Source organism: Chiloscyllium punctatum, chromosome 15, assembly GCF_047496795.1.
Source record: "Chiloscyllium punctatum isolate Juve2018m chromosome 15, sChiPun1.3, whole genome shotgun sequence".
NCBI lineage: Eukaryota > Metazoa > Chordata > Chondrichthyes > Orectolobiformes > Hemiscylliidae > Chiloscyllium > Chiloscyllium punctatum.
The window spans coordinates 51,625,631-51,648,312 of record NC_092753.1 but is presented as its reverse complement, the minus strand read 5'-3'; the positions used below and the strand labels follow the sequence as shown (position 1 = coordinate 51,648,312).

Below are 22,682 nucleotides of genomic sequence, written 5' to 3'. Positions count from 1 at the left end.
AAGACAATCACCTTGGAGAAATGTGAATGACCACATCTGCTGACCCCTTCATGCAACATCCCATCAGCTACTCGGTGCGGACAAGCCATTCCACATAAACACTTCAGACATTAGGATGTGGTGAGAAAGGAGCTCATCCAGATATAATCTAATCATCCCAACTAATGAAAATAGGAAGTGCTGGAGAAATTCAGCAATTCTGGCAGAAACTGTAGAGAGAGAGAGAGAAATAGTTAACATTTTGGGTCCAGTGACCCTTAGTCAGACTGACGACAGGTAGGAAATGGTGGAATTTATACTGATGATTGGTTGGAGATAACAGATAGATGGAGACAGTGCCCAGAGAGAGAGAAAAATAAAGCATGTTAAGGGATTTTTGATAGTAACAGAGAAAGAAGAGGTCATAATGGAGACTAAGAGTATTTGAAAATGGGTTGGCTGAACCAGAATAACCCTCTTTGGACAGTACCTGGTACATAGAGGTGGGTTACAGACATGGACAGAGGTGCTTGTGCTCTGACATTGTTAAATTCAATGTTGAATCCTGAAGGTTGTAAGATGCCTAAGCACAAGCTGTGATGTTATTCCTCCAGCTGGTGTTGAACTTCGTTGGAGCACTGCAACAGGCCTGAGATAGAAAGGTTGGCATGGGAATACACTGTTGAAGTTACAGGCATCATCATAGAGTTGGAAGAAACTTGGCTGTGACCATCTTTGGGGGAATGATAAGGTGGGGAGAGGGGATATTTTTATGATGAACCAACAAGTCTTTCAGTTTAAGAAACTGTTTTTTCTCGAGGGCACAAAATAGAAATAGAAAAGTTGCCATAGAGGCAAGACCCCTGAGTGGGCCACTGTCTCTGAGCACTCTGTGAAGTAAATATCCTTTTTATTTTGACCATTTATTCATCTCAGGCAGTGAATCAAGAATAAACCAAGCAGCTGCTGTCTCAAGAACAACATAAAAACTGTTTGATATCTTTAAATAATTTCATTGCTGAATTCTGAGGGGACAAACAAGGCCTGAAACCATCCAATCTATCAATTCACAAGATCTGACGAAGTAAAACTCTTAATTCATTCTCATATGCATGCGAGTTACTAAATGGGTGTGTGAATCATTAGGCACATGAAATTCAGAACATCTAAATTATTTTGTTTAGACCTGGTGTTACGTAGAGGAAAGATTGTTCTCTTTCTAAAAACCTAAAAGGAAACCTATCTATGTTTTACAGACACCACATGTAATTTGTTAAACACATATTTTTATAAACATATCCTTTTCAAAAAAACTTATTTTGGTCAAACAAGGAGTGGGAAAAAAGGGGAACAAATCTACCCCTTCCCCTTTGTTTTATTTTACCTGTCCTCATTATCCTACCAAAATGTATCACTAAATAATATCCCTATGCATTAGGTTTCAGCTGCTCCAAAACCATCACCTTCTCTTTAAATCCATCACTATCCTTCTCAGAGTTCATAATACTCCCAAGTGCGTCAATCTGATTGGCTTGCTCAGCCATTTCCGAGAGCTAATAAGAGAAAACCACATTTCTGTGGGTCTGGAGTCCCATGTTGGGAATCAGCAACCTCAGCAGATTGGTTTCTGGTCTGTGAAGCTTTCAAGCTAGCAGAGTTTGGATAGAAATCTTCCGGTTATTAGAACAGAGACCATTTCAGCCAATTCAATTGTGACAGGTTCATACCACGAACTTGGAAAGGAATCATAAAGTTCTGTCCACAGTCCAAGAAAAATAAACAACGTAGCAGCAGATGCGTGGAAACGCCACCACTTGTAAGTTCTGCTCCAAGCCAGGCACCATTCTGGATCTTAATTCCATTTCTTTTATTGTTCATGAGCTCAAGTCCTAGAACTTCCTTCCTTCTGGCATTGTAGGTGTTTCTGCACTTCAGGGACTGCAGTGCTCAAGACAGCAGCTCACCACCACCTTCACCAGAATAATTATAGATGGGCAGTAGAATGTGGCCTAACCAATGGCCTATGAATGAATAAAGAAAATTCAATGATTCAAAATTCTGACATGAAAATATTTTGCAAGTTAGAAATATTTTCTGATTGATTTAAAAGAAATAACTTCATATGAGCATCTTGTTTAATCTTACACAACTAATCCAAGTTAGACTGAAGGGTCTGTTTGGTGGAGAAAGTGAGGACTGGAGATCAGAGCTGAAAATGTGTTGCTGGAAAAGCACAGCAGGTCAGGCAGCATCCAAGGAACAGGAGAATCGACGTTTCGGGCATGAGCCCTTCTTCAGGAATGAGGAAAGTGTGTCCAGCAGGCTAAGATAAACGGTAGGGAGGAGGGACTTGGGGGAGGGGCGTTGGAAATGTGATAGGTGGAAGGAGGTCAAGGTGAGGGTGATAGGCCGGAGTGGGGGTGGGGGCGGAGAGGTCAGGAAGAACATTGCAGGTTAGGAAGGCGGTGCTGAGTTTGAGGGATTTGACTGAGACAAGGTGTGGGGAGGGGAAATGAGGAAACTGGAGAAATCTGAGTTCATCCCTTGTGGTTGGAGGGTTCCTAGGTGGAAGGTGAGGCGCTCTTCCTCCAGCCATCGTGTTGCTATGTTCTGGCGATGGAGGAGACCAAGGACCTGCATGTCCTTGGTGGAGTGGGAGGGGGAGTTGAAGTGTTGAGCCACGGGGTGGTTGGGTTGGTTGGTCCGGGTGTCCCAGAGGTGTTCTCTGAAACGTTCCGCAAGTAGGCGGCCTGTCTCCCCAATATAGAGGAGGCCACATCAGGTGCAGCGGATGCAATAAATGATGTGTGTGGAGGTGCAGGTGAATTTGTGGCAGATGTGGAAGGATCTCTTGGGGCCTTGGAGGGAAGTAAGGGGGGAGGTGTGGCCGCAAGTTTTGCATTTCTTGTGGTTGCAGGGGAAGGTGCCGGGAGTGGAGGTTGGGTTGGTGGGGGGTGTGGACCTGACGAGGGAGTCACGGAGGGAGTGGTCTTTTCGGAACGCTGATAGGGGAGGGGAGGGAAATATATCCCTGGTGGTAAGGTCCGTTTGGAGGTGGTAGAAATGACGACGGATGACACGATGTATATGGAGGTTGGTGGGGTGGTAGGTGAGGAACAGTGGGGTTCTATCCTGGTGGCGATTGGAGGGGCGGGGCTCAAGGGCGGAGGAGATGCGGTGAAGGGCATCGTCGATCACGTCTGGGGGGAAATTGCGGTCTTTGAAGAAGGAGGCCATCTGGGTTGTACAGTATTGGAACTGGTCCTCCTGGGAGCAGATGCGGTGAAGACGAAGGAATTGGGAATAAGGGATGGCGTTTTTACAGGGGGCAGGGTGGGAGGAGGTGTAGTCTAGGTAGCTGTGGGAGTCTGTTTCCCTACTGTACATCTTTATGACTCTAATCTCTAGCAGAGGATGTGATGCAAAAAGCAACTTCAAATCCTGCAAAATCTGCAAGAAAAGCATTAAATGCTGCAAGTGAATGGCCAGCTAAGCAGCATCTGAATGGAAAAGTTTGGTGTAAGTGTTACAATTAAGGTAATTGGGAAAGATAATGGACTATTATTATTTATCACAGCAGCAACTGAAAACGAAAGTAGAGAGATTATACTTCAGTTATACAGGGCATTAGTGAGACCATTTCTGGGGTACTGTGCACTATATTGGTCACCTTATTTAAGGAAGGATGTAAATGCATTCAAGGCAGTTCAGAGAAGTGTTACTAGACTAATGCCTCAAACGGATAGGTTGTATTCGTAGGAAAGATTAGACAGTCAAGGCTGGTATCCTGTGGAGTTTAGAAAAGTACAAAAGAGGTGACTTGGTAGAAACGTATAAATGATATCTGTACATGTGGAGAGGATGTTTATGGGAGAATTCAGAACCAGAAGTCATTGTTTTAAAAAACAAAGGTAACTAGTCATTAAAACTGAGATTATGTATTTTCTTCCTCTCAGATTTGAGTCTTTGGAGCTCTCTCCCTGAAATTCTGGAAAGAGTCCTTGAATCTTTTTAAGGCAGAGGTAGACAGATTCTTGCTCAGCACGAGGTTGACAGGTTAGCAGGGGAAAAATGAGAATATGGTTTTAAGGTCACAGGCAGAACAGGCTCAAGGGGACAAGTGACCTACTCCTGCTGCTGATTCCTATGCTTGTGTGTTGGTGTGGTGCAATGATTCCTTTCCTATACCACTCCTTTGCTGTTCATAACAGAATTTAAATTAATAAAGGTTGGTGATATTGCTAATTATTTGCTATTGGACTGAATTTAGTTCAGCATCAGATTTGAGTCAGCCAGGTTTCTTCAGTTAATAAATAATAATTAGTTTATCACAAACAGACTTTCCTCAAGCGAAGATGATCAGATCAGGCATTGAATGGTGAAATGAACTTTATTGGCTGAATGAACTTCTGCTTCACTGTCTTATGGTCTTATAGTCTTATCAAAAGGTTTAGATTGTATAACTATGTACATAATTACAGTGAGAGTTAACCACAGAAGAAAAGGATTGTTCATGGATCATCTAAGATGCTGACATGTGGCTGCTGTCAATTTGCACTGACCAGTTATTGCCATGGAGCTGACTTCCTGGATCAGGATTGGTCATGACTAGATGGATTCTCTTTCCTGGAGACAGGTAGATTCCAAATCATCTTTGGGAACCCTCCATGAGTGGTTTAGAGGCCCTTCCAGTTTTCACACTTTGAGTGAAGTTCTGGAGAGAGGGCAGAGTGCTGTTGCTTTTCAGGTAATTTCTCTCAGATTCTCTTGTCTCTGCCTAATATTACACCCACAAACTGAGTCAGGTTACTCCTCAAGTATTGTAGATTAGCTATTTCCAGTCAAACAGTCTTCCTTGCAAATGCAACATTGTTCCTTTTGTAGCCAGTGACTAAGTATCCTTTTTTAACAGTTCACAATATATATGTGCCGGTTATTAATTATTATTTGGATTACATTCATAATATTCACAAACCAGATCTGGGTGATATTATCTTAGAATCTGCAGATTTATATTTCCTATAAATTTACAAAGTTTTGGTGCACTTGCTTGTGGTAATCAGCTGATGTCAACTTATTTTATGAATCAAGTTTTCTAAATTTAGAGTACAGTGTAGGAAAGTTCATGCTTAATCATTTATTTGTAGTTTATGTTTGTGTAATGATCGTAATCAAAGCATATTAATCAGTGAACTCATATTACATTCTTAATTACAATCAATATAGGAAATTATTACCATGTTGTTTGGCCTTTATCTTTCCAAAACAAGGGAATATGCCATACAGCCCTAGGCTTGTGCAAAGCTGTGCTTGCATAATTTAGTTGGCTCCTGTTGTTGCAGAGTCTGTTGAGGTTGAACAGATCTGAATCTAAGACCATTATACTCCCTATTAATTAACACTCATCAGTCCACTCACTACCTAAGGCTCAAAGTTATGTGGAGAGAATTGCTGTGATATTTCAATCTTTCAGCTCTATGCTCTAAATTTGTTTATTATTTTAACTTATGGTGGATTAAATGGAAGCAGTCACTGTCATTCAAATGACATAAAAATCCTACGTATTGCTCTGGGTCTGTTCCCAGTTTTTGTAGCTATGTTGTTCTTTTGACTAATATTTTAGGAACATGTATCAATTTGATGTGTCGTGCTGTATTTCATAAGTGTACCTCAACTTTAAGACAGGCTATATATAGGGATTGATTAGGGAGTCTAGAACAATGAGTCACAATTTAAGGATATGGGGAAGGTCATTTAGGACTGAGATGAGGAGAGACTTGTTCACCCAGAGAGTGGTGAGCCTGTGAAATTCTCTGCCACAGAAGGAAGTTAAGACCAAAGCATTAAATGTTTTCAAAAAAAAGAGTTAAAGTTCTTAGTACAAAATATATCAAGGGAAATGGAGAGAAAGCAGGAACAGGGTGCTAGTTGGATGATCAGCCATAATCATGTTGAATAGGAAAGCAGGCTTGAAGGTCCATTTTGTACACATCTTATTATTTTTTAAATTAACTTGAGTCAAGCAGCAGCAGCCACTTCAGAGCTCCACAGTAATAAGCAGTTCTCTCAGCCAAAACATACTGATAAGCACCTGTTTAAATGAGAATTCCATAGGCCTGGCAACATTGATACCTACACATCAATTAGGCATTTGAGACAATGAGGCCAGAAGTTAATCATTAGTATCTGACACCACACATTCTCTCAAATCAATGGACACAGAATGACTTTGAAGTGCCCATTGTCTCAGTAGAAAGCCAATAAAGTGCAATCAAATAACAGAGAAAGCAATAACAAGATGAACTGACACACAAGGGAACCAGTCAGGACAACAGGAAGTGACATTGGAAGATAACTGTCACCAAAAGAAAACCATCAGCGACTGATCATGTCCTTACACAACCAACATTTATGAAGTTAAAAATCACACAACACCAGGTTATAGTCCAACAGGTATAATTGGAAGCACTAGCTTTCGGAGCATCACTCCTTCATCAGGTGATAGTGGAGGACTCAATCCTAAAACACAGAATTTATAGCAAAAATTTAAAGTGTGATGTAACTGAATTTATACATTGAAGAATACCTTGATTGTCTGTTGAGTATTTCATCTGTTTGAATACCATGACAGTTTCATTTCTTTCTAAAAAGTGAGATAACAGAGTTTTACATGAACAACAGACAGGAATGTTCCCTCCCAGTTGGGGAACACTTCAGCGGTCCAGGACATTCTAATCTAAAAAGTGAGATAACAGAGTTTTACATGAATTCATGCAGTTTTTGAGCAAAGTACAATGTAACTCTGCAAGTACAAATTCACCCCACGAAATATATGTGTGCATGTGGGTCTTCTTTTGTTTGTGTGTGTGTCTGTCTGGGTTAGGGGTTGTGAGTGTGAGAGAGAGTGTATGTATGTCTGTGTAGTGAGTGTAGAGTGTCTTAAGTCTGTGAGGGGGTGCATGTGTTAGTGTGTGTTCGTGTCTGGGGTGGGGGGTTGTGAGTGTCTGTGAGAGAGAGTGTATGTGTGTGTGCATGAGTGTAGAGTGGTCTAAGTCTCTGAGAGGATGCCTGTGTGAGTGTGGGAGTGTGTGTGTCTGTAAGGGTGTGTATGTGTGTGTCTGTGTGCATGTCTGTGTATATGTGTGTCCGTGTGTATAGGAATGCGTGTGTGTGTGTGAGTATGTGTGTGTGAGTATGTGTGTGTGTGTGTGTGTGTGTGAGTAGAATTGTCTGTGTGTGTGTGTGTGTGTGTGTGTGTAGTGCAATGGTGGTCACCTGTAGTGTGACATGAACCCAATGACCCAGTTGAGGCCCTCCCTCTGGGAGCCAAACTTAGCTATCAGCCTCTGCTCAGCCACTTTTCGCTGCTGTCAGTCCCGAAGTCCGCCTTGGAGGATGGTCACCTAAAGGTCCGAGGTCGAATGTTCTGGACCGCTGAAGTGTTCCCCAACTGGGAGGGAACATTCCTGTCTGTTGTTCATGTAAAACTCTGTTATCTCACTTTTTAGATTAGAATCAATCTAAACATCATGGCATAGACAGAGAACACAGGGGGCTAACACCTTCAACATATTGTCTAGCTATCACCCATTGTTACAGCTAACCTGAGAATGCAACTTTTAAAAAAAAGGTTTTGTGATTTACACATGAAAGAAGTGAAACTGTCATGGTATTCAAACAGATGAAAGACTCAACAGACAATCAAGGTATTTTTCAATGTATAATTTCAGTTACATCACACTGTAAATTTTTTGCTATAAATTCTGTGTTTTAGGATTGAGTCCTCCACTATCACCTGATGAAGGAGTGATGCTCCGAAAGCTAGTGCTTCCAATTAAACCTGTTGGACTATAACCTGGTGTTGTGTGATTTTTAACTTTGTACACCCCAGTCCAACACCGGCATCTCCAAATCATAGCGTTTATGAACATCCCTTATCATGAAGATAGGCTATGTCTCACAAAGGGCTACTAAGCACCATTTTCTTGCAGCAAGACGTGTAGAGTGGGAAGATAAAGATGTGCAGAGAAGAGAGACAGTATGCCTTCTGCTAACAGTCATAGATGCAATCTATGTGTCATCTGTAATGAACGTTTAATTGGGAGATAAGACTGGGATTAATCAAGGGTGACGTCTACCTTTGTTAGATAATAAATAGCTGTTCCTCGAATTGTATCATTAGATTGTCTCTAATGCTGGAATAGTTACAATTTCAAAAGAACAAGTAACAATTCAGTGAGTGCAGACTCAGATGAGTTCAAAATGTACCACATAATGTCCCACAAATTTACAACGGACGCTAGGCTACTATTGGTTTTCTAAAAAGATATCTGATTAAGTAATTTAAGAAGTGTTTTTGTTTTGGAGGCAATATTTCATATTATTCACTACATTGCAGAGACCTAAAAATAACATCATTTTGTCGGTAATGAATATTGGCTATTGAGAGTTTATGTAGAGAGAATAAAGTAAAACAAAGGCAAACATTAGAATCAATGAAGATTTTTATGTCACAAGGAATTGTTTTACAAATGCTGTCTTTAAAGATATAGAAATGTATATTGTGAAATCGCAAAGTTTAAAACAGAAGAGCTGGGTAATCTGTTACAGAAATAGATAAAGTAATAATATTAGTTTAAAAATATTTAATTCTGGAGTTAATCATTTCTCCTTGATTCATAATGGTAACAATTACACAGTTACTGTTTTGTAATACAATGGTTTTCACTTTGACAATTCAAACAAAAGGATAATGTTGAACTTAATTTTTTCTCAGAAGTGCACTTTGTTCCCAGCAAACCAGTACTGGAGAACTCTTATTACGACACCTATCACAATATCTCTTCACTGTTGTTGAATATTTTATCTTGAGTTTTTTTTTCTCACTACCCTTCTCTGCCAAAGTTGATGGTTCCCAATAGAATATGGTTCCCTGGCCAAACATTGAACTAAGTGGATATCATTCCTTTGTCACTGTTGTGAAATAGGCTGGAGAATTTCAGCCAAAATGATATCCCCACATATATATTCGGTGTTAAGACCTTGTGTGCTATCACAAATCGAGTGTATCCATTCTGGAGTTCCAATCCCCATTTCTAGTCACTAAAGCCATAAAAAAGAACCATGGCTGAATGGACATTTAACTCTGCTGGGGTTGGACAGCTAGTTTGTAATGCAGAGTGAGGCCATAGTGTGGCTTCAATTTCTGCACTGGCTGAGATTACTATGCAGGTCTTGACTTTGCCCCTCACCTGAGGTATGGCGAGCCTCATGTTAAACCCACTATGTCACCTCTCTCGAATGATAGAGTGGGACTATAGAGACTTCGCCTTACTGATCGGCATTTTCTTTTATAAAACAATATTTAATTTCACAGTGGCTGAAACTATTCTATTCTTGTTAATGAGCTAAAATCCTAAAGTACAAAATGGTTGCTCTAATGACAGCTGAATTAACTTATAAAAGAATAACCTGTAGCACCTTAGAATCTTCGGAGTTTTCCACAAAAGAATTGTGTGGCTTAAGTGGAATATTTACAGGATGAGAATCCAGACTCTTTGTTTTGAATGTGAAAGCATCAGGAAATGTTCAGGAGAACTTGTAAATTCATTGATTTTTGATATATTTTAGTTTTCTACCAAAATGATAAGGATCAATGACTAAAACCAAGAATTTCCACATACTTTCTGGTTTTTTAATTAGATAATGTGCTTTACATTGTAGACTCTGAAGCAAGTACATCATTCCACAATAATTAACAACTGTTGGTTTCTTGGGAGAATAATTTATGCTTTGCTGTTTTATTTATTCTCAATTGTTTTAGCACTTAAGATTGTTTAATTGGAATACAGTTCATCAACGGTTTGATTTTTATCCATTTTTAAATACCAACACTTCGTCCTTTGAACGCTAAAAAAAATTCATTTTCACTGAGGTACTGTATACTACCCTTGCTCACAGAAAGTAGTAACAACTGTAATTGAAACAAGGAGCAATATAAGACAAAGATTCAGGTAGGGCTTACTCATTTACTCTTGGGATTGACTTAAACTTCATTGTTCTCTTTCTACCTGAAATAGTCTGTGGCAGAGAAAGACCAAGGTTTTTGAAATGACCAATCTGTGGAAAGAGTGAAGTCTGCCATAAAATAGAAATATGTTTGTTATAGATGCTGGGAAAAGGTTTCCTCTGCATCCTGTTTTTCTTAAGTTATGATCTTGATAGAGTTATTGCACAGGTAAGGTTTTCAACATTTGAGATTGCTAACTCAGTGAAATCAGGAAGTAGGGATAAGTTTAATTATTGGTGGCATTTGAGACTAGAACCTCATTAGCTACTTTTCAATAAAGTAGTGAACCTCTACAAACTCCTGATTCTACAGAGACAGTCACAACTGAACAACTAGAAGAAAATATTTTATGAATACTATTTGAGATATCAGGTGCTTTCCTTTATTTTTTAAAAATCCCAAGGAAATTATATTTACAAAAACTAAGGTGTGAAATCAGGTTTATTTTTATAAAGAAATGTCTTCAGTCACAGACTTATCCCAACCATTTCAGCCTTGATAAATACAGTAGTTTGACAGTGTGTAGTATTTTACATTGTATTCTTTCAGTCCATCAGGCTCAAAATTTGCGCTTTCCCATGCTGGCTCTCAGCATTATTGTGCTCTCCACAAAGACACCTGGGTTTGCTATCATCTGAAGCCAAATGTGGTGTTCCTCTCCTTGGGAATCCATCCAATCAACTTCATTTCCATAGCTATGGCCTGTTAAGAAACAATGATGTGACAATATAAATACTTAGGTGCCACACCAGTAATTGCGGCATCTTGACAGAGCATGGCAAGTTGTTATTCTCATAAGACAGTGTGCTTTTGTCCGAAATCAACAGGACCAATCTGAATTTTTGTACAAATAACAGTAAGGATATTAAGTGATCATTTTTCCACTTTGTCAAGAAGGGAATCTGGGGGATCCAAGATGGCGGCGACCCGGCAAGTCTGAGTCTACAGTGCTCCTCCCAAGACTTGGGCAAAGTGGGTCACCCGCCCCCACCACACTCACCAAATCGTTTAAAATAGCTGTTTAATTTAATTAGTTGTTTAGTATTGAATTTAAACAATTTAATCTTCAGTAAAAATGACTAAAGGGAAGGGAGCCCGCAGCTCTCACCAAGCCCACCCTCTCCAGCTGCAGCGGAGGCGTCCACAGCCGCCCCGGGGGATTTACCTACGGTGGCGAGCCTTGTGGAAATCATCTCCAAACTGGATGCGAAGATTAACACTTTTATTGAAGAATCCTGAAGTCAATGGGACTCACTCTCAGCCGCGCTGCAAAAGCACGACGGAGACATTAAGGAAATCGAGCGCCGAGTTGGAGGGCGGAGCTAAAGGTTGCGACCTCCGAAACTACAGCGGAATCGGCCGTGGATCAGGTCCGGACTCTCGAACAGCGAGTCCGGACCTTAGAGAACCACATTGACGACCTCGAGAATTGAGGTCGTCGAAAAAGTATTTTTTTGCTGGGCCTTCCCGAACAGGAAGAGGAAGGCCAGCTTACTGCATTCCTTGAACAGTGGCTTCCACAGCTGTTAAATCTGGAGGCTGGATAAGGCCAGGTAAGGGTGGAATGGGCCTACCGGGTCGCAATACGCAGGCCCGGCTCGAACCAGCGCCCCCGCCTGGTCCTGTTCCGGCTGCAGAGCTATAAGGAGAGGCAGATACTCCTCGAAGCCTCTAGAAATCTTGGAAAAGATCCCCAAGCGATGATCTATCAAGGTTCCAAGATCATGTTATTCCAGGACTTTTCCCCAGCTCTGATACGAAAGAGGAAGGCATTCGATGAGGCGAAGAAGTGTTTAAGGGACTTAAATATTCAGTACTCCTTACGCTACCCAGCGACGTTACGCTCTAACCATGGAGGATCCGTGTGTAACTTCGGATCGCCGGAAAAGGCTAAGGAATTTTTGGACTCTCTTAGATAAATTGTCAGAGATAATTGATGTTGGTTTGCCATCGCCCAATCTGGTTTATATCCCCCATTTTCTTTTTTTACCTTACTGTTTAATATTATCTTGGGGGGGATGGGGAGAGGGATTAATTTATTTGTCTCTAGTTAACAATTTTCTCCCTCTTCCTTGGTTTTTAAAAATTATTCTATATATATAGGCCGGGGGGTCTAGTTAATGTTGGTGGGGGGAGATGGTTACCTTATTCTATTTTACCTCTGTCTCTAGGAGTGGGGTTGTTTTCCCTTGTTATTTTGTATTATTATATTTAATTATTATTTGTTGAGGTTGTAATTTTATAGTTATATATGTTTATACATGGTATTAACATTACCAAATATATCCAGGTGTTGGTGTGGGTGGGGGGGGGGGGGGGGGGGGAGGGTAGGATGCTCACTGTTAACTCTAGCTCTGTAGTATATTTGAATTTTCCTCATCCTATTGAGGAGCGCCTGAGTCAAGGGTGGGGCACTGGTTGGGAGAGGATTCGATGGACCTTTGGAAAGGAAGTGATACCCCCTGGGAACAAGGAGGAAAATCTCCATTTAATTACGTTTTTTTTATTTAGAAAGTTTTTTCTTATACTGTTGTGAGTGTATTAGAGAGCCTTTATTTTTGTGAATTTTACATGCTCTATGCTCGGGATGTTCTGAATAGGGTTTCCCCTCCCGAAGGGTCTCGGCTTTGCCCGGACGATTATGGTTGATCAGTCGGTTAAGTGGTGCACCTGGAATGTCAAGGGAAGTAATTCACCAGTCAAAAGGAAGAAAATATTATCAAATCTCAAGAAAGAAAGGGTTGATATAGCTCTCCTACAGGAGACACACCTGTTGGATAAAGAACACTTGAAATTACAACAGGGTGGATTTGATCAGGCCTTTTTTCTTCTTTTAGCTCAAAAAGCAGGGGAGTTGTTATTCTTATTCGGAAGAATTTCCCTCTCAAAATCCTAAAACAGATAAAAGATAAATCTGGACGATATATTCTGATTAAAGCCCTTATAAATGGAGAGGAATATGGGATTTTAAATTTGTATCCCCCCCCCGGCACATCCTTTTAAATTTATAACGGAAGCCTTCTCAAAATTGATGGCTCTCGGTGCCCGTCATACAATTATAGGGGGAGACTTTAATTGTATTATGGATCCAGAAATAGATAGGATTCCCAAGATACTGCAGGAGTATCTCCCAGATCTAGACAATTGGTGGATTTGAACAAAGAATTAGGATTAGTAGATGTATGGCGATGTCTTCATCCACAGGGCAGAAATTTTTCTTTTTACTCCAATCCACATAAATGTCATACCAGAATTGATATGTTTTTTGCCCCCTCGATTTTTTAAAAATTCCATATCATCCTGTAAAATAGGTAGTATAGTAATTTCCGATCATGCTGCTGTATATATGGAAATCAAGGTGAGGAACAATGGGACATCCCCTCAGCATTGGCATATGGACCCCTTCCTGATGAAAGATAGTAAATTTGTAAAGTACTTCTCTCAAGAATTTAAAACTTTTTTAGAAATTAATTTAGGTATGGCTAGCAATCCATCAATGATGTGGGAGAACATCAAAGTTTACGCGCGAGGTTTGATCATCTCATACTCAGCGACCCAGAAAAAATTAAAGGGAGAACAACAGCGTCTGCTCGAAGCTCGTTTAAAAGCAGCTGATAGACTTTCTATTATCAAATTGCAAAGGATTACGGCCCTTAGGACAGCTCTAAACACCACACTTACCCAAACGGCTAAGAGGGAAATATTATTTGCAAAAGAAAGGTTATATGAATTTGGCAACAAACCGGGTAGATACTTAGCATTTCTTACAAAGAAAAAAAAGGCCCCTCAGACTATCACATCTATCAAGGAAAGTACGAGTATTTTGATTCATGATCATAAAAGGATTAACGCAATCTTTAGAAAATTTTATTCTGATTTATATAAATCGCAGGATTGTGGAGACAGGACTAGGAGGATGCAGTCATTTTTTAAAAAATTTGACCTTTGGAATAGATATCAGTCTTAAATGTTCCCCTAACAATCCAAGAAATACTTGATGCAATCAGGCAACTTCAGAGCGGTAAGGCACCTGGCCCAGATGGCTTTCAAGCTGAATTCTATAAAGAATTTACAGGAATATTGGCTGGTCCACTCATGGACATGTATAACTACGCATACAGTCAGGGCTGTCTCCCACCTTCATTGAAAGAGGCAAATATCTCTCTTATCATTAAAAAGGGAAAGGACCCAGAAGATTGTGCATCATACAGACCAATATCCTTGCTAAATGTAGATTTTAAAATCCTTTCTAAAATGTTAGCATTGAGGCTAGAAAGGGTATTGCCACATATCATAAAGGAGGATCAGACGGGGTTTATTAAGGGCCGTAGATCATCCAATAATATTCGAAGGGTTTTGAATATGATTCAAGCCTGCCATCAGGGAAAGATACCAGGAGTAGTAGTTTCATTAGACGCGGAAAAGGCATTCGACAGGGTTGAATGGTCATAGTTGTTTTACACATTGGAAAGGTTTGGCATTGGAAAGGTGTTTACCACACGGGTCTCAACATTATATAGTGATCCCAAAGCAGTTGTGGTTACCAATGGATTAGGTTCGGATAGCTTCTGTGTGGGTAGGGGCTGCCATCAGGGATATCCTCTCTCACCATTGTTATTTACGCTAATAATTGAACCACTAGCAGAAGCTATACAGGCTGACCCTAATATAACGGCCCCGAGGATTGGTACAGGTAAACATAAAATTACCCTTTATGCAGATGATGTTCTTCTATTCCTCAGTAATCCTCTGATGTCCGTACCTTGCTTAATCCAAGTTATTAATACATGTCGTGCATTCTCAGGCTATAAAATTAATTTCTCAAAATCGGAGGCTATGCCAATGGGTGGCCTTGCTATGATACCCCACTTAGTGGACGGATCCCACTTTCCCTTTCGGTGGTCCCTGGAGGGTTTCTTATATTTAGGCATTTTTATTACCCCAGTATTTGGTCAGTTATACAAGGCTAACTTTGTGTGTTTACTGGAAAGGATAAGGCAGGACCTCCAGCGATGGGGAGACCTTCCAATTTCCTGGCTAGGTAGAATAGCACTAATTAAAATGAATGTCCTGTCCCGTCTCCTATACCCTATGAGAATGCTTCCGGTGATGCTGCCGAGGCTGGCACTACATAAATTATATGGCTGGTTGGGTTCCTTTACATGGAATCATAGATGGCCCCTCATTAAGCTGAAGAAGCTACAGCTTCCACAGGCAAGGGGAGGATTGGACTTCCCAGATTTTAGGAAATATCAGTTAAGTTTCCTATTAAGTTACATAGCTGATTGGGTCTCATCTAACCCGCAATCAATCTGGCTGGACATCGAGGCTTCTCAAGTAAAATGCCCACTTATTAACCTTTTATTTTCAGACAAGAGGAAAATCATTACGGATCACTGTAAAAACCCTATAATACTAAACACAATTAAAGCTTGGAATATAATGCGGCAAAATGAGGGCAACTCACATAAAATATCTCCCTATGCTCTGATAGTGGGAGCATGGGGATTTCAACCGGGGTTTACAGATGCCACTTTTAAACTCTGGAGATCCAGGGGTATCTCATGTCTAGGGGACCTATTTAAAGAAGGGGTCCTGATGTCTTTTGAACAGCTGCGTCAGAAATTCAGGTTACCTAATGGAGATCTCTTTCGATACTTCCAAATTCGAGATTATATACAGAAGAAGACTAAGATTAGATATGATTTGGAGATGCCGGTGTTGAACCGGGGTGTACAAAGTTAAAAATCACACAACACCAGGTTAATTGGAAGCACATTAGCTTTCAGAGCGACGCTCCTTCATCAGGTGATTGTGGAGGGCTCGATCGTAACACAGAATTTATAGCAAAAATTTGCAGTGTGACGTAACCGAAATTATACATTGAAAAATTGATTGTCTGTTAAGCCTTTCATCTGTTAGAATACAGTGATAGTTTACTTGAGAAGTGAAACTATCACTGTATTCTAACAGATGAAAGGCTTAACAGACAATCAATTTTTCAATGTATAATTTCAGTTACGTCACACTGCAAATTTTTGCTATAAATTCTGTGTTACGATCGAGCCCTCCACAATCACCTGATGAAGGAGCGTCGCTCCGAAAGCTAGTGTGCTTCCAAATAAACCTTTTGGACTATAACCTGGTGTTGTGTGATTTTTAACGTTATTAGATAGTCTTTATAAATCAAATAGAGAATGTAGAGTGCTACGACCAATGGGAGTATCTTCCGTCAGTACTATTTATCATTTACTACATGATGAAGTATCGGGAGATATGGACAATCTGCTTAAAACATGGGATCAGGATTTGGGACTAGAAATTTCTATAGAAATGTGGAATGACATTTGGGAAAACGCCAGAAGAATCACCATCTGCAACAGAACTCAGGCTATCCAGCTGAAGATACTTCATAGGGCCCATATAAGCACCGGATCGATTGGCAAAATTTAAGATAGGAGCATCTCCAATGTGTCCCAAATGTAAAATAGAGGTGGGCACTCTTGTACATTGCTTATGGACCTGTCATAAGATCCGTAGATACTGGGCTAAAGTAGCAAGTACCCTGACAGAAATCTTAGGAACTGAAATTAAAGTGGACCCTGTATCTCTCCTTTTGGGCTTTTCGAACTTACCCTCCCTGGATATGCACGGGAAGAGACTATTTTCTATTTTCTTTTTCTGTGCAAGGAAAAATATTTTGGTAAACTGGGTGGCTGAGGGCCCCCCTGGACTTTCAAACTGGCACAGATTAATTATGGAATGTATTCCCCTTGACTACCTTACAAATATGGTGCACCGAAACACCGAATTATTTCATAAAATATGGCAGCCCTTCTTGAATTACAGAAATACAGATATTTCGGCTATCCTAACAAGGGCTTTTATTTAATTGAGATTGCGAACCTGGCTGGTCCGGGGCCCCTTAGGAGAGGAATCCCGCACGGATACGGGTTTTGTTACATTTGATGTTAACACATTCCGAGCATGTATCTCACTACCCAATTTCTGTGTTATCCGTTGTTTTTTTTGTCTTTCTCTTATTTGAATAATGCAAGGGCCTTAATTATACTTAATTATACACTCTGGTTAATTGTAAGTTAGATTAGTAGTTAGTTGAGTTTTGTCTTTTTTCTCTCGGTATTTTTCTTTTGTTAAATTTTGGTTATTATATATTTAAGATTTCATTGTAGATCAATGTTTGTACTTGAGAGTTTTGTTTATTTTTATAAACTTGTAAAAATGTTAAACTTCCAATAAAAATATCTATATAAAAAAAAGGGAATCTGAAGTCTGGACGAGATAGTTTAGTAACTTTATAGATAGAGAGTTGACTCTGATGTTTGATTGGAAGTCACGGCTGTAATTTTCCCTTTTTTTTCCATTGGTTTGGTTGAGGTGAGATCAGTGCTTGGCCTGGTTCACCACAGCTCAGAGCAACTTTTCTCGCACAATCTTCTGCTCCTCCCCTCATTAATTATGCAAACAGGCTCTTTTGTGCCTTTCATAGGAATTGTGAGACTGGAGAGGAGGAAATACTTGGCCCTGTTGGGATTTTCTGACTCTCCTGCCACTGATTTCACATTTCAAGCACAGCTGCAAACTACTACAAACACTGCAAACCAGGGAAGACTCCTCTGGTGCCTGAGTTTCCATAATGAAGACATGGCCCAGAGGAAAGCAAAGCTCACCACTTACCTTATGGAGAGGGACCTGGATGTGTTCAAGGATGGGGTGGGGTAGAGGAGGCCATCATTTTTCCAGCCAACTACCTCAGGGGACCTTGGCACCAGATCAAACTGAGCCAGCCTAGACACACTTCCATGCCCTCTCAATGCTGTATCTGGAATGAAGCAGGATGCCCGGCAATGCAGGAAGAGGCCAAATGATATTCTATGCTCCAGAGATAGAAATCTCGTAACTCAATTTGTTTCCGCATATATATTATATTCATGAGAACATACATAAATTCAACAGGATTTGCAGCTGTATGCCATAGCTAAAATTTCTACATGGTTCAAATCTGAGTTCAGATTGACTTTTTTCTATTTGAATACTTTTTATGTTGATGAGCAAGTTGGTTATTCTGGAAAGAAACATCAATGAAATGCTCAGGAGGCAGAAAAAAATTTACCATTGCCATATCCGAGTCTGACACCACCTAGGAAAACGTTGCTGGAAAGTGATTCTTTGTCCCAGACCGTTAATTCTAAGGAGACATTTTGTAGATCATTTGGGTATAAACCGCTGTAGGTGAAGGTATGGTTCCACTGGGGGTTTACACTTTTTTTCACAATCGGCGTTTTGTGCTTAGAAGCTTTGTTGTTGTCAGGAAGCAAGTATCTGATTTAAAACAAAACGATTAAGCAACAAGAAGTTAGCATTTTACTTCAGGAACAGAAAAAACTTCCATATTCTTCTTGCATTTGGACTTATCATTACTGTGGTGATATCTGCTATTTCAAAATATTTGTGGCACAATGGCTCAGTGGTTAGCACTGCTGCCTCACAGTGCCAGGGACTCAGGTTCGATTCCAGCCTCGGACGACTGTCTGTATGCACATTCTCCCCATGTCTGCGTGGATTTGCTCCGGTTTCCTCCCACAATCCAAAAGATGTGCAGGTTAGGTAAATTGGCCATGCTAAATTGCCCATAGTGTTCAGGGATGTGTAGGTTAGGTGCATTGATCAGGGTAAATATATGAATAATAGGGTAGGGGAATGGGTCTGGTGGGTTACTCTTTGGAGGGTCAGTGTGGAATTGTTGGGCCGAAGAGCCTGTTTCCACACTGTAGGGATTCTTTATTTCTGTAGATGTAATAAAATTGATAAGACAACAGCTAATATGCCATACAATAGCATTGACAGGAGCTTTCTACATAAGCTTAGTATATCTTCCCATCATCAGAAACCATTGTTATAATTGCATTACAGGCAACATAGACTGCATAAATTAGCACAGTAGAAATATTCATATCAGTAATGATCTAGCATTTCCATTGTTAATTTTGAATATATAAGATGTGCCAAACCACTTTTTGTTACTAAAATGTTTCCTCTAATTATTTACATCTTCTTATTGCATTGATACCAAAAGTATTATGGGGAAGCAGGATTCCATTTGCCCCATTGTGCCCGTACCAGCTCGTTTAAGTACACACTAATACCTAGAGTCAATCTCTTGCTTTATCCACATATTCTTGTATATTATTTTTATCCAAGTAATCATCTAATGTTCTACTGAATGCCTCAATTAAGCTTGCCACCACCACACTTACAAGCAATGCATTCAATACCCTACTTACTCACTCAGTGAAAATGACTTGGAGGTGCCGGTGTTCGACTAGGGTGGACTAGTTAAAAGTTAAAAATCACACAACACCAGGTTATAATCCAACAGGTTTAACTGGAAGCACCTGATGAAGGAGTGGCGCTCCGAAAGCTAGTGCTTCCAAATAAACCTGTTGGGACTATAACCTGGTGTTGTGTGATTTTTAGCTCAGTGAAAAGGCATTTTTCTCACTTCACTCTTGCTTCTTTTGCTAATCAGTTTAAATTAGACAATAGACAATAGGTGGAGTAGGCCATTCTGCCCCTCATGGCTGATCATCCTCAATCAGTATCCTGTTCCTGCCTTATCCCCATGTCCCTTGATTCCACTATCCTTAAGAGCTCTATCCAACTCTTTCTTGAAAGTATCCAGAGATGTGGCCTCCCCAGCCTTCTGGGGCAGGGCGTTCCATACACCCACCACTCTCTGGGTGAAGAAGTTTCTCCTCAACTCTGTTCTAAGTGGCCTACCCCTTATTTTTAAACTGTGTCCTTTGGTTCGGGACTCACCCATCAGCAGAAACATGCTTCCTGCCTCCAGAGTGTCCAATACTTTAATAATCATATACGTCTCAATCAGATCCCCTCTCAGCCTTCTAAACTAAAGCGTATACAAGCCCAGTCGCTCCAATCTTTCAGCATGAGATAGTCCCGCCATTCTGGGAATTGACCTTATGAACCTACGATGCACTCCCTCAACAGCCAGAATGTCTTTCCTCAAATTTGGAGACCAAAACTGCGCACAATATTCCAGGTGCGGTCTCTGTCCAGCTGGACAGCTGCAGAAGGACCTCTTTGCTTCTATACTCAATTCCTCTTGTTATGAAGGCCAGCATGCGATTAGCTTTCTTCACTGCCTGCTGTACCCGCATGCTTGCTTTCATTGACTAATGTACAAGAACACCACGATCTCGTTGTACTGCCCCTTTACCTAACTTGACTCCATTTAGGTAGTAATCTACCTTCCTGTTCTTGCCACCAAAGTGGATAACCACACATTTATCCACATTAAACTGCATCTGCCATGCATCCGTCCACTCACCTAGCCTGTCCAGGTCACCCTGTATTCTCCTAACATCCTCCTCACATTTCACCCTGCCACCCAGCTTCGTGTCATCAGCAAATTTGCTAATATTACTTTTAATGCCTTCATTTATGTCATTAATGTATATTGTAAAAAGCTGCGGTCCCAGCACTGATCCCTGCGGCACACCACTGGTCACCGCCTGCCATTCCGAAAGGGAGCTGTTTATCACTACTCTTTCTTGTCAGCCAACCAATTTTCAATCAATGTCAGTATTTTGCCCCTAATACCATGTGCCCTAATTTTGCTCACTAACCTCCTATGTGGGACTTTATCAAAGGCTTTCTGAAAGTCCAGGTATTCTACATCCACTGGATCTCCCTTGTCCATCTTCAGAGTTACATCCTCAAAAAATTCCAGATTAGTCAAGCATGATTTCCCCTTCATAAATCCAAGCTGACTCTGACCTATCCTGTTACTACTATCCAGGTGTGCCGTAATTTCATCCTTTATAATTGACTCCAGCATTTTTCCCACCACTGAGGTCAGACTCACTGGTCTATAATTCTCTGTTTTCTCTCTCCCACCTTTCTTAAAAAGTGGGACAACATTAGCCACCCTCCAATCCGCAGGAACGGATCCTGAATCTATAGAACATTGGAAAATGATCACCAATGCATCCACGATTTCTAGAGCTACCTCCTTCAGTACCCTGGGATGCAGACCATCAGGTCCCGGGGAGAAAATGCTAGAAAATCTCGGTAGGTCCGGCAGCATCTGTAAGGAGAGAAAAGAGCTGACGTTCCAAGTCTAACTGACCCTTTGTCAAAGCTTTGACAAAGGGTCAGTTAGACTCAAAACGAAAGCTCTTTTCTCTCCTTACAGATGCTGCCAGACTTGCTGAGAGTTTCCAGCATTTTCTCTTTTGGTTTCAGATTCCAGCATCCGCAGTAATTTGCTTTTATCAGGTCCTGGGGACTTATCAGCCTTCAGACTTAACAGTCTCTCCAACACCATTTCCTGCCTAATATAAATTCCCTTCAGTTCAAGTCCTTCAGCCACTACGACATTTGGGAGATTGCCCGTGTCTTCCCCAGTGAAGACAGATGTAAAGTACCAATTCAACTCTTCTGCCATTTATTCACCTGTTTCTGTCTTCAAGGGCCCAATTTTAGTCTTAACCATTTTTTTTCTTTTCACATATCTAAAAAAGCCTTTACTATCCTCCTTTATATTTTTGGCTAGTTTACCTTCGTACCTTATTTTCCTTTGCGTATTTCCTTTATAGTTATCCTCTGTTGTTCTTTAAAAGCTTCCCAGTCCTCTGATTTCCCACTCATCTTTGCTATGTTATACTTTTTCCCTTTTGTCTTTATATGGTCCTTAACTTCCCTCGTCAGTCATAGCCACCCCTGCCTCCCCTTAGGATCTTTCTTCCTTTTTAGAATGAACTGATCCTGCACCTGCCATTGTTCCCCCACTGCTATCCCTGCTAGGGTATTGCACCATTGAACTTTGGCCAGCTTCTCCCTCATAGCTCCATAGTTCCCCTTATTCAACTGAAATATTGTCACTTCCGATTCTACCCTCTCCCTTTCAAACTGCAGATTAAAGCTTATTGTATTGTGGTCACTACCTCCTAATGGCTCCTTTACTTCGAGGTCCCTGATCATATTCGGTTCGTTGCACAACACCAGATCCAGAATTGCTTTCTCCCTGGTAGGCTCCAGGGCAAGCTGTTCTAAGAATCCTTCTCGGAAGCACTCCACAAACTCCCTTTCTGGAGGTCCAATACCATCCTGATTCTCCCAGGCTACCGGCATGTTGAAATCCCCCATAACAACTGTAGTAATACCTTTGCAACAGGCCAGTTCAGCTCCTTATTCAACTTACACACTACGTCCAGGCTACTGTTTGGGGGCCTGTGGTTAACTCCCATTAGGGTCTTTCTACCCTTACAATTTCTCAGCTCTATCCATACTGACTCTACATCTCCTGATTCTAGGTCCCCCCGTACAAGGGACTGAATATCATTCCTTACCAACAGGGCCACCCCACCCCCTCTGCCAGTCAGTTTGTCCTTACGATAGCATGTATAGCCTTGAATATTCATTTCCCAGGCCCTGTCCACTTGAAGCCACATCTCAGTTATCCCCACAACGTCGTAACTGCCAATTTCCAAATGAGCCTCAAGCTCCTCCATCTTATTTCTAATGCTTCGTGCATTCATACATAATATTTTTAATTTGTTACTCGCCTCACCCTTCCTATCAATCCCTA

General features: G+C 40.8%; 1 protein-coding gene across 5 annotated transcripts in view; it reads right to left on the bottom strand.

Moving 5' to 3' along the window:
* Positions 1-8,465: 8,465 nt before the first annotated feature.
* Positions 8,466-22,682, bottom strand: part of sytl5 (synaptotagmin-like 5) — a 190,780-nt gene continuing 176,563 nt past the window's right edge. For all 5 annotated transcript variants that reach the window (XM_072585109.1, XM_072585108.1, XM_072585107.1 and 2 more), the window contains 2 exons: positions 18,183-18,391; positions 8,466-10,750 (listed from right to left, as the gene is read on the bottom strand). In XM_072585109.1, coding sequence (XP_072441210.1) covers positions 10,608-10,750; positions 18,183-18,391 — 352 coding nt within the window. In that variant the 3' untranslated portion in view covers positions 8,466-10,607. The remainder of the gene's footprint in view (positions 10,751-18,182; positions 18,392-22,682) is intronic.